The sequence below is a fragment of the Manis pentadactyla genome, chromosome X, assembly GCF_030020395.1.
Source record: "Manis pentadactyla isolate mManPen7 chromosome X, mManPen7.hap1, whole genome shotgun sequence".
NCBI lineage: Eukaryota > Metazoa > Chordata > Mammalia > Pholidota > Manidae > Manis > Manis pentadactyla.
The window spans coordinates 25604631-25616935 of NC_080038.1; the positions used below are offsets into that span (position 1 = coordinate 25604631).

The window sequence follows — 12305 nt, forward strand, 5'->3', positions numbered from 1 at the left end:
TAGATTTCTAGGGCAGTAGCACCTGGTAAAAGCATTTGCATATGGAAGTTATCATGGTAGAAAGAAGTGCTTCATTTGAGAGGTAAATGTAGAAACTAGACTGAAAAACATAAAGGAAAGATGGATATTTAAGAAGTACCATTAATCCATTACATAAATTCCTATTAGGTGAATGGTTTGAAACTTGCTTTTGGTTATCCTGGGTCTTTGGCTGGAATGCCGAGTCAGATTAGAATTATGGGTAGGACAGCAGGATTAGTTGAAGGTTGGAAGGTCAAGCTTAGTTTAAAGACTGACTCTTCTATACGTAGTTGCTTGACCTTAGCAGAAATTACTCCACCTCTCAAACCTTTAGTTTTTTCATCTGTACAAAGGGTAAGATGATAGTATACTATGCAAGCAAAGCACCAAGCACACTACCTGGCACACAGCAATATTAAAAAAAAAAGTGAGCTATTATCATTATCTATCCTACTAATTCGATGAATGCATGGTGTTATTAATCCCAGAAAACTAAATATTCAATTAATAGGCTTTTATTTTGAATTATTTCCCGCCTAATCTGGTGTGAAAAAACTCAAATTAGTTGATTTTTAAGGAACCAGCAATAAATTGACGTTTCTAATTTTACTCTCCTCAACTGAAAATAAAAATAATAGTATCCATACCTGAGGTTTTCAGGGAGAATCAAATTAGAAAATGAAAGTGAAAGTGTTTGTCAATTACCAAAAAGAAGAGAAATATTTAGTTATTATATTTATCATTAATTAATATAACTTTGATCCACTGATTTTAAAGAGTAGAACATTAGGTTTATATCTTCAGTTTGACTTCTAATGGTAACACACATCATTAATAAGGCTCTTTCACTTGAAGAATGTTTTTTCAAAGTGCTTTTATTTTTATTACCTTATAAGATCCTCACAAAAGCTCTGTGAGTAATAAAAGACAATGGTTATTAGGGGCTATCAAAATTTACTTTTCAGTGTGTACAGCTTTCTTTCCTATGTGGGACATTTTCTGGTTTCTATATTTAAAATTACAGAATCCAATAAATGAACTACAAAGTTATTAAATTTAGAGTTTGCATCATTTCAGATAATAGCTAACTTTAATGGCAATATCCCGAAAAGCAGGTTCTAACATTTTCAATACATTAAATTAACATGTTTACATATAAAAAAGACCATAGTAATATGGTCCAGAATGTTATAAGCCCTCAGAATCAAGTGACTAAACTCATATTGCATTAAACTGAAGTGATTGTGTTTTCATCATTGGACAAAAATAAGTGGATTCTTATTTTCTATATTTAGTATTCCTGTAGAAATAGGAGATAAAACACGTCTTGAACATCTGTCTTCACTGGCTCCTTTCTCTAAACCTTTAATTATTTTTTACTATTTCTTTTTGGATTCTCTCTGTAAACTACAGAAATTGCAGGGTCTAAACCTGGAACATAATAACGTACTGAGTACAGTGCGATGACAGGCATGTGACTCTTGATTCTACTCCTGAGTACTACAACTTACAGTATTGTGAATGTGTATGAACTTTTTATATGAGATACTGGAGGATAAGAGGAAAAATAAAATTTCCTATATTATATGACAGAAGAAACTAATTGTCCTCATCAGAAAATTTTCAATATCTTGGGTACATTACCCTAATACTTTTATTTTACTTTTAATACAAAAATTTTAATTTTTCCACAGAATGAGTTTTATACCAAAGTTTTGCTAGGTCTTTGCTTTTCTCACAGTTACCATGAAAAGGGCCCCTTAGCTACGCCCGTTTGAAGAAGATAGCCTCACTTAATCCCAGTTCTGTGCTACAGTAAGTGGTATTTTGGTGACTTTGAGGTGTATTTCTGAATGGATCATGAAGAAATTCAAGTAACAAAGACATAGTTTATGTGTAACATCACATATTTTTATGGCTTCCATGTTGATATCCTTCAGTTTTATATCTTTAACTTAGATCTCTCTGCAAATTTTAGATCCACATTCACAACTGCTTCAAAGGAGGTGATATTTTCACTTCTATTACTCACAGACACCTCGAAACTGACCACGATCAGGACTTCTCTTCCCATAACAAACTCTCCTTTTGAATTTTGCAAAGTGAAGACACTCAGTCACGTCCAGCGGTAAGCAGTCAGCGACTCTTCAGTGTCTCACATTCTCCCCTCACTTCTGCCACCCATAAAGTACCTCACATTGTTGATTTTTACCTCCAAAAAGCTCACACATACGCTTTATTTGTTCAACCTCCCACCTTAATTATCCTTTCTGGCTTGGGATATAACTTTCTAACTGTTGTTCCTGGACAAGTCTCATATCCTTCCAACTCATTTTATCCACAGCTACCAGAGTGAACTTTCAAAAACATGTCTGGTTATTCATTTCCTTGCTTAAATCTACACTGTGGTTCCCATAGACTGAAGTCCAAACTCTTAGAGCTAGCTGGCAAGAGAGCAGGAAAACAACTTGTACATACTGACTGCTTTGAGTCCAACACTGCCCCTTTGGTGGGCATTTTACCTGTATTCTAGCATCTAATCCTCACAAAATCCTGTGAGGTATTATACTGACTGTATCGAAGATGAGACTTAGAAGGTAGGCGCCGAGTGGTACAATAAGTGGTCTTTCTGCCTAAAGGTCCATACTCTATGTAGTCTACTGTGCTATTTCTCCACATTATTTAGCCCCAGTGAATTTTCCAGTCTCATTTCTTATAACAACTATATCCCAGCCATAGAAAAGTACTTTCAGATTCTCAAACTACTACCACCCAGGGCTTTGGACATAATGTTTCTCTTAGCCAAAAATCGGCTTTTTAATTCTGTGTACCTAGCTAACTCCTAACACATTCTTCTAACTTTCTCTCAACAGAGGTTCTCAACCTTGGCTAGACATGAGAATCATGGTCAGGACATGCTGCATTCAATCCAATTTGAATTTCTGGGGATCAGCATTTCTTAAAGTTCCTCTGATATATAAGCAAGTCTGCAAAGCACTGTCCTAGGTGAGTTTCCTAGCCTCTCTGGAAGGCTTTGCTTGATCATCATCTGTTTTTGCTAGACCCTGTCTAGTCGACTGTAATACTCATCACACTACCATAATTTTGTCTTAGCATATTGATCTTCACTTTTGGAATATGAGTACCCCAAAGGAAGATATCATATTTCAATACAGAGGTTTCTGAATATATATCATATAGTGATTCAGTATGCATACCCTCACACACTGTCTCTCACATACACTTGTACATACAAACTATTGAAACCAAAGTTTCACAAAATAATACTGACCCTTACTTAGGAGGGATGGACTCTGCTATTTTCTATTTTATTAATTTTATTTCTGTTCAAAAAATATGACACTAAGTGAAATAAGTCAGAGAAAGACAAATACCATATGATCTCTCTCACACATGGACTCTAAAACAAACAAACAAACAAAAACCAAGCTCATACATACAGAGAACAGATGGGTGGTTGCAGGAGATAGGGGGTTGGAGGGTGGGAGAAATGGGTGAACTTGCTTTTTTTTGGCTTAAACCAACTAAATAAAAAGTTTAAGAGTTTAAAATAAAAAAATATGAATCAATACTCATTAAATCGATTATACAACCCAGTACTTTGTCTGAACTGCATTTGAAAAGCATCTCTCCAATCATGTTTATATTGTTAGTCATGGTACCGTGCTAGGCACTTAACAGGTATTTAATAAAGATTCAACAAATTAATCAAAGTTCTTAGGGAATTCACATATAAAATAGTTTTACATACCCAAAGTGATAGGCAGTCAACACCAGGCAAGAGAAAAATATCAAGACTAGACACCCAAGTGGAAAGTTTAAAAAATACATATAAAATTCAATTAAAATTATAGCAACAGAAAGGAATACATAGAGGGTTTCCTTTTCTTAGAATGAGGGATTCTCAGATGAATACAAGATGATCCCAAGAATTACAATGATCCAATTTATTCAGAATACTAATTGTATAACTAAGATAGCACTCTTTCTTTTTCCTTTGGAAGTAACCAGTGGGCCAAGATTTTTATGAGAAGTACAAACGAAGCTATTCCCCCAATTTCCATAATGTATTAGAAATCTAAGCTATCTTAATTTACAGGTGTACTTTGATGTACAATTCAAAATTTATCAAACTTCTTTCTCTGGAAATGTTTTATTTCATAGAAAATAATTTTTATAATGGGGTTGGGGGTCAGTTGGGAGGAGACATGGGTAGAACAAAGGAAATTAGAGAAGGGAGTGAGTTGAGAGATATGGCCTGAGACATGACCAACATTACAGACAAAGGAAGCACAAATATTAACTGTTCCATAGTTTCTCTTGCTGAGAAAAAGATCCTAATTACACCACTTTTATGACCATCTCTCCCTACCACATACCCATACCTCCACATACACACCTTCTTTACAAGCTGAGATTACAATGATCTCTTAAGAATGCTTAGAGAACCAGTTAAAAATGGTGAATTTCTTGTGAAATACTAGCAAAGAAACAGTCCTCCCATTTTCAGTTAGTAACCCATGGTTTTATGTTAGAACTTGGAATTGTGGACGTCTTTATCAATTCTGAGGCCCAAAGCAGAAATGTTCTGAACACAGGAAGAGTCTAAATGACTTAAATTATGGATACAGTTCTTCATTTTAAGGATAAATTTGCAATTAAAAAATTCTCAAACTATCACCTCTCAGGGCTCTATATCGTATTCTATCAAAATATGTTGGTTTTGAAATTCCAGTTAGACTGTCAGAAATAACACTGTTCATAAGCAAACCTCCTTATACTGAAGTATAAGGACACCTACAATGTCCTTGCTTTTTGTAAGGAAAGTAAATAACACTTTTTTTCTAATATAAGGAAGAAATATTTATGGTTTTCAGATTGAAATTAATGAGGCTAATTGCATTCAGGAAGCATGCGCTTCATATTACATGTATGCTTATAGAACCTGCAAACTGTGATTACTGCTGGGGAAATTAAATATGCTATGAAGTGAATGATCAACAACAGTGATAGGCAATTTAGGAAGAGCTGGAGACTCCTTATATAGACAAATTGATTGACAGTCACACAGCAAAACATACTTTGTGAAGGTTTTTGCCCCTTGTCTCCACTCAGCACCATTTGTATAAAGTATATCACTGCTTTTGGGCGGGCAGATATGCTGGAATCTGTTGGGAGAGCTGTTGCTTTGGCTAGGCATGTGAAATGTCCTTTTTTAATATTTAAGAATTTTTCTTGTTCTACAGCATGAATCAAACAATGAATACAATGCTACCAGTTTCTTCAAATGAAGAGAAAAGGCGTACCGTACACTTCTTTCCTTCACATACATTATGGAAAATTCTTTTTGTTCAAAATAAAAAAAAATCATCTTCAGAGGGGAAAAAAAAGCAAACACTTCCACTTAGCTGAAATACTGAAATTCCATGTAATTTCCTAAGGTATGTGGCTATATTTACTTTTTGGCGCGGCATTTCCATTTGTTGCTTTGAAACCCCAGTATCTTGACTTAATTCTAGCACTTGAAATGTGCCTTTAACAATAATCAATAGTTTCAAGAGTTCAGAGTTTTTTTTCCCATGACATCTCCAAATCTTTCATCAAAAGACTATTACTCAGCCATCTAACTGAAAATGAGAGCTGGCTATAAATGTCATTTCTATCCATAAAATGTAGTTTCAACCTCAGGCAACTGGAACTTAGAGCAACCACAATATTAACTGAGAAGGAAGGAGAACACTGTCTCTTTAAAAATAATGTTGGAATCTTAGTCCTACTATAGTGAAGGGGGAAATGATATGCTTAAGTTTTTCGGGAACTCTAAATAAGTTTTGAATTGCTTTTAATAATAAATACATTTTTATGAGTAATATAGAATAAGCTAAGAAAGTTTCCTCAGCATAACTTCCGACTTTTTGAAAGAGAGATCAAAAATCTCAATACAAAATATGATGGATTCTCTATTGTTCTTTTTCTTTAATGATTCAGAATTTTGCAGTTGCTCAGAATTAAAAGTTTATATGGGACTTCTCATTGTATGGTACTGTAGATATAAAATGTAGAGGAGACAGACAGATGTGTCTTTGCCCTCAACCAGACTTATTCACTAATTTAAGGGATGTCTTATTAAATCCTCATTATAAAATTATTTTGATTATTTTTGGATTATAATTGGATTATTCTTTATTTTTAAGTAATTGGCTAAAAAATCCACTTTATCAAAGCTTTATTATTTCTCTACCATAGCTGATGAGAATATGTGAATCCATATATTTATTAAAATTCTGGGTGGATTAATGGGTATTTACAAGGAGAAATAAAATTACATTTATGAAATATCATATAAGTCAAATACATTACAACAGAACGTCTTCTAACCATTTATCCAACAGTGACCAAAAAATCTAATTCAGCATTGCTGTTAACATTCTTAAGCCATGGAGTTAACAGCAAAGATAAAGGCACGGTATTGTTCTAAATAAACTACCTCCAAATGATCAAACTCACTCAAGACACACTGTGGGGGAGCCGGTGGGGTCCTAGGAGAATGACAAGGCAAGAATGAGAAATTCAAGAAGCTATACATTGCCAATGTCATCTACTCTATGCACAAGAACAACGAAGTCGATCACAACAGAAAAAAAAAGGAGAAGGAAGAAATCGAGGAGAAAAGAAGAAACTTTGCTTATTATGATTTGAATTAGGAATTATTTTTCAAACTAGGATATACTATCATTTTTTTATCAAGATTTAAAAATATTAAGAAAATGAACTTAGTCCAAAACATTGATCATATTCTTCTAACATTCTAAATGTCATTTGAGGTACTAGTCAAGTTGTTGATACCAAATCCGAAGACTCAACTATACATAACAGAACTTCATAATAGTTCAGGAAAATTACATCAGGGACTGAGAATAAACTTACGGAGCCTCCTTGAACTGCAGAACATGATTCTCACCAAGAAGTCATTTAAACAAAACTACTCTAAACTTCTGTTTTCACTGTTTATGCTTGTGAAACTTTATAGCAATAATTTTTGTTACTAGGAGAAAGAATTGTCTGAAAACTCTACGATCATTAACTATGACAAATTTAGCCATCTCATTTTTATTTTCACAGATCATGTTAGCAAGAAAGCTACAAAATGTTAGATTAACATTTCAAAACGTATTTGAAAGTAATGAAGGGAAACTGATTGAGTTAGCAACGCTAAATAAAACAGACAATTCATACAGATGCTTTCCCTGTAAAATATTAAATAAACACTCAAAATGGCAACTTTTGCAATGTAATAAGCCAATCCCTAATTTATTTATCTGGACAAAGTTTCTCCTTGACCAAAGCTCCTGTTTTATATGCAAGACTTTCCTGGTCAGAAACATGAACTATTGTAGGTTGGGATGTTAAATGAAATAATAAATGACTTTTCCTCCTCTTTCTCCATCTTTCCTTCTTGCCCAAAAGCTTCAATATATTAGGCCGTATAAAGTAACTATGTTACTTTGTCTCCTGCATATCATTTATGAGGACAAATGCTGAGAGGTGCTCAACTGGAGTCACAAGTGTGCTAAAGTAGAAACACTTGACTTACTTGCCACTGTCTCATCAGCTCTCTTACTCCCTTGGAATCTTCCAGAAGCCTTTCCTTATGGGTGGCATCCTGCAGAACGTTGGCAGTAGTCTCAGCTTCCATAAGCCAGGCAAGAAACTTCTCCAGGTCCAGGGGGAACTGTTGCAGTAATCTCTGAGTGTCTTCCAAAGCAGCCTCTCTCTCGCTCACTCTGCAAGGGAACAAATGTCCAGCTGCAATCCTCCTCAAACACCCAATGGCTCCCCCAGGTGAACCCCATCAAGAGAGCAAGGTTAAGAGACTAAACTGTAGAATACCAACAAAGAGGTGAGTTGCTGCTAAAATTCCTCCTAAAAGCACCAACTAGAATAGCGTGTGTGTGTGTGTGTGTGTGTGTGTGTGTGTGTATTTGGAATATTTGGACTTTTGAAAGTTCATATATGAAATTTCAAAACAATGTTTTTTTTTACTTGCTAGTTCTTACCAATTTTGAAAGCTTATTTTAATATCCAGCACAAATTTAAGCTACTCTTTGTAAGTAAAACTCTAAAGTCTGTATGCCATGCTTATCTTTGACATCACCTGAGGCAGGGAACCAGGATTAAATAGGCAAGGAGGGAAGTGAAGAAAATGCAAACCTGGAATAGAAAGTTGACCACTGCAGGGGAAACAAGAAGGGGACTGGAGGGCAGAGGAGATCAAAAGCACTAATAGAAAATCAACTAATTTCACAGCAACCATTGTGCAAAATATCATTTTGTCTAACACTAACTATTGTGTTCTAACAGTTCTAAAAATTGTGTTATCTTTATATTTCATTCCCTGATGGTCATACAACTGAGAATATTTTCCAAAAGATAGTTTCATGTGCAATGGAAAATCAGAGCCTAAAAACCAGAGAAGATCTGGGTTGAATCCCAGTATCCCCTACCAAGTGTGTGATATGGCAAAGTACTTAACCTCTCTGATTTCTCAGTTTCTCATCTGAAATTCATATTGCTGTGATGAGAATGAAAATACAGTAATGCATGCAAAGTTTGAGTGCCTCACACATTATAGAGTTACACATGATAGTTACCCAAAAATGTAAATTCCCTTTGCCCACATCCCATTTTCCTTTCTCTAATTTTCTAAAGGGGTGAACCAAATTCTCTAGTGACACAAAAATCTAAAAAAAAAAGAAAATCCTATTTCCTGACTATATATATATATAAAATACATATTATACATACATACATATATATATATATATATATATATATATATGTATATATAATGGATGTATTGTGGATACACACACATAGCCCCTCAGCAAACATCTACATAATAACAGCTTAGAGGGAAAATTGCCTTAGGCAGTAACAGTCCCATCTAAAAAGATTCAGGTAAATTGTGTCTGCAATGAGGAAATTAGTACTCTATTTAAATGCTGTATTTGCCTTCTATTACTACACAAACACTTTCTGGCATTAAACATAAGCTAAAAATGGATTTTAAAAAATTGAACACTTTGAATATGATACACACTGCTTGTTAAGATGTGATTGTCAATAATTATGCAAAACTGCAATTTATTTCAGCAGCAACCTCATCATGGGATGTGCAAACCAGGCAATAAACAGCTACTGCTGAGCCCGCGGCAGCAAGGCCCCCGGAAGAGCTGTTAATTCATCATGGGTGAGGTGTTTGCTGAGCATACAGTCTTCCACAGTGGAGTTTCAGTGCTCATACTGGATAAAAATCTTCTGTCTGCATTAACTGGTGGACAGTAGGATAGGTTTATGAGGATGCAGCTATTGGTAAAAATTGAAGCATTGCACTAAGCTATTTATCAACTCCTAAATAAACTTTAATACTGCACAGCTGACAGGTAGCTTGGTGTTCTGGTTGGGCACACCAGTTAAACCTCGAGTAGTTCAAGGGCTAACCCGGACTGTTGGCTCCCTGCTCATCTAGTTTTCAGGCAAACTAGCAATGCATGGAGAAATATCAAACTCATTACTTACTTATCTTTTTAGTTAGTATGATTGCAATGGCGCTGAGAATTTGAATGTTACAATCCGGCATGAAACTGTAGAGGTCGAAGCAAGTGGAACTGCTGACCATTTGGCCATTCCTGACCTACAAAAGTAGCAATTTCATCCAGTTCAAGCTAATATTTTCAAGTTGCTTTGCACATTAGAAATCATTAAGTAAGGCTTCCTCCATCTCCAGCCCAAAATGTGGGATAGAAATAATCTGTCACATTGCAGAAGACAACTGCAGGGTTAGACATTGATGTATTTTCTAACATAGTCCAATTTTACACAAAATAAAAGGACAATATGAAACTCTCTCATGGCAGAATGAAACTTAGAGAATTAGATACTGTGCCATTTTATTATCGGCTTCATCTTCATGATGAGCTGCCCTACATGCATCTTAGCTCCACGATCCTTAAACTAAAAACCACTTGCCCTTCCAGAGAAAGGAACTTGTAAATAACTTTCTAAGAGTCATTTGTAGAATACACTGCACATAAATCAGATAAAAAGTGTTCTACTGAGACAATGAGATTTCCAGTCAAATCCTACTGGTGAGTTTGCTGGCTTTGCAAATTAGGCCCTTAGGGAAGAACAGTAACTCTTTCAGGACAGTAAGGCACCATTTTCCTAAATGATACCCTGATGGTCTAAAATATTGACAACATCAGGCTGAATATTTTGTAATTTGGAGGATATGTTTTAAAAAAATTCAATGGCAGCAACAGTAGAAAGTCTCTTCAAATGAGCTCCTTTACAGCCTCTTTGATCAGAGGTACGGTTGTTGTTTTTTGCTTGTGAGGGAGCTTTAAGGCCACGTCCTTTCTGCGTACAATCAATCTATGTACGCTGATCTCCTAAATTCTAATTGTGCCAAGTCTAGACTAGAAACAAGTCAAAGGTACTTGTACGCCTTTGTATGTACTTCATGCATTCAAAATAGCTCGGAATGTACCTCATACTTTTTAATTTTCTGTAACCATATGGCTTTAAATGGCTTATATGATAAAAAATGTAGAAAGAACGAGAATCATAAAATATTTTTTAAAAGTGGCTTAGAACAAAACTAAAGAGCTTAAACGTGGATTATTTTTTAAAATTCCTTTATCCAGGATATCAAATTATAGACCCTGGAGAAAATTTGGCTGAACTTTAAAAGTAACAATGACCAGATATCAGAAATAATAATAATGCTTAACAATATTATCTACTACATTGGTTAACTATTTTTTCATAGAGCAAATTTTAATTATCAGCTAGTCCAGCTTTATAATGTATAAAAATAGCTGAGAATTTAATGGAGTATAGAATGACATGGTGATTTCAAAAGGTTTTCTTTCTATTCATAAGGGCACTATATACTATTCTCAGTATGTAATTATGGGCAGTGTGGTATAGTGGTTCTCAAAGTATGGCCCATGGAACAGCAACATGAGTATCATCTGAGAATTGATTAGAAACACAAATTATCAATCCATACTCTAGCTCTACCAAATCAGACCCTCTGTGCATGGAGTCCAATGAGATTTGTTTTAATAAGACTTCTGGGTGATTTTGACATATGCTAAAGTTTGAGAATCACTGTTGATGGAGACCAAGCTTTAAGCACTACTGGTGCAGTGGCTGCTGTGCTGGGCTGCCCAGACCCCTCTTCAGGACTGAAATATGTTTTGCCCTGGCTTCTGGGAAAGCTTCTAAAGGCTGGCATCCAACAGCTGGTTAATGCGTGATCTATAAAAGCCTGCCCCACACCCCTCCCAACCCCCCCCCCCAGCGCCACACCCCCCCCCCCCCCCCCCCCGCCTCTAACTATGCACAATTCAAATGTGGAAGAGGGAGGGCAGAGTTAACTGATACTGGGGTTTCATTTGCACCTAAAGCCTGGTTTCTCCTCCTGCCCTATCCTGCTTCCTGCCCTTTCTTCCCCTCACACGTGTTAATCCTGAGAGCATTCTCCAGGAAAATTCATGCACATCAATCGTTTTCTCAGAATTTGCCTTCTGGGGAGCCTGACATGCTGAACTGTCACACTAAATAAGGATTCCAAAAAATATACTTGCCTAAGAAATACATGTGGAGAAATATACAACTACTCACACAGATTGTGGTCTCAAAAGGGACAGGATGGAGGATTCTCAGAACTCAGCAATTGAGCCTGAAGAGCTACTGCATCTTTGGTTGCCCTTTAAGGAGATCTACAGATAACGCAGAGCTGTATTATTATCACTTAAATGCAAGAATCTACTGAAGGAGCAAAGTGCTGCCCAAGAAGATGCTCCTCCAGAGACAACTCTGCATAAAGGGGAAGAATCCTGGAAGGCATGTCCTCAGCATCTCCATTTTCCTTTTAAGAACAGATTATCAAAGAGACAATCAGAGAAGTAATACTCTCATCTGTCAGTAAACACACACACACATACATCATGGTATCTCTGAATAAATCTCCAAGACTCCAGATTTTCTATTAAGCTGAATATAACCAATTTCTTATGGGTGATCTAATAGAAAAAAAGCAAAGAGAAAAGAGAAAGTAGTACTTCCCAAGGTAAGGCTGAAGAGCTTAATTAATGTAGAATGTTCCACCATTAGATGTATGGATGGATAATACTTTTATCAGTACACTATATTGCAGGATTTTATATATAGTGTATGTGTGTGTCATATATATA

At 35.6% G+C, this 12305-nt stretch overlaps 1 protein-coding gene across 6 annotated transcripts in view; it reads right to left on the reverse strand.

Annotated features, from left to right (window-relative positions):
• Positions 1–12305, reverse strand: part of DMD (dystrophin) — a 2193636-nt gene that overhangs the window by 486089 nt on the left and 1695242 nt on the right. For all 6 annotated transcript variants that reach the window (XM_036917975.2, XM_057495970.1, XM_057495969.1 and 3 more), the window contains one exon: positions 7637–7826. In XM_036917975.2, coding sequence (XP_036773870.2) covers positions 7637–7826 — 190 coding nt within the window. The remainder of the gene's footprint in view (positions 1–7636; positions 7827–12305) is intronic.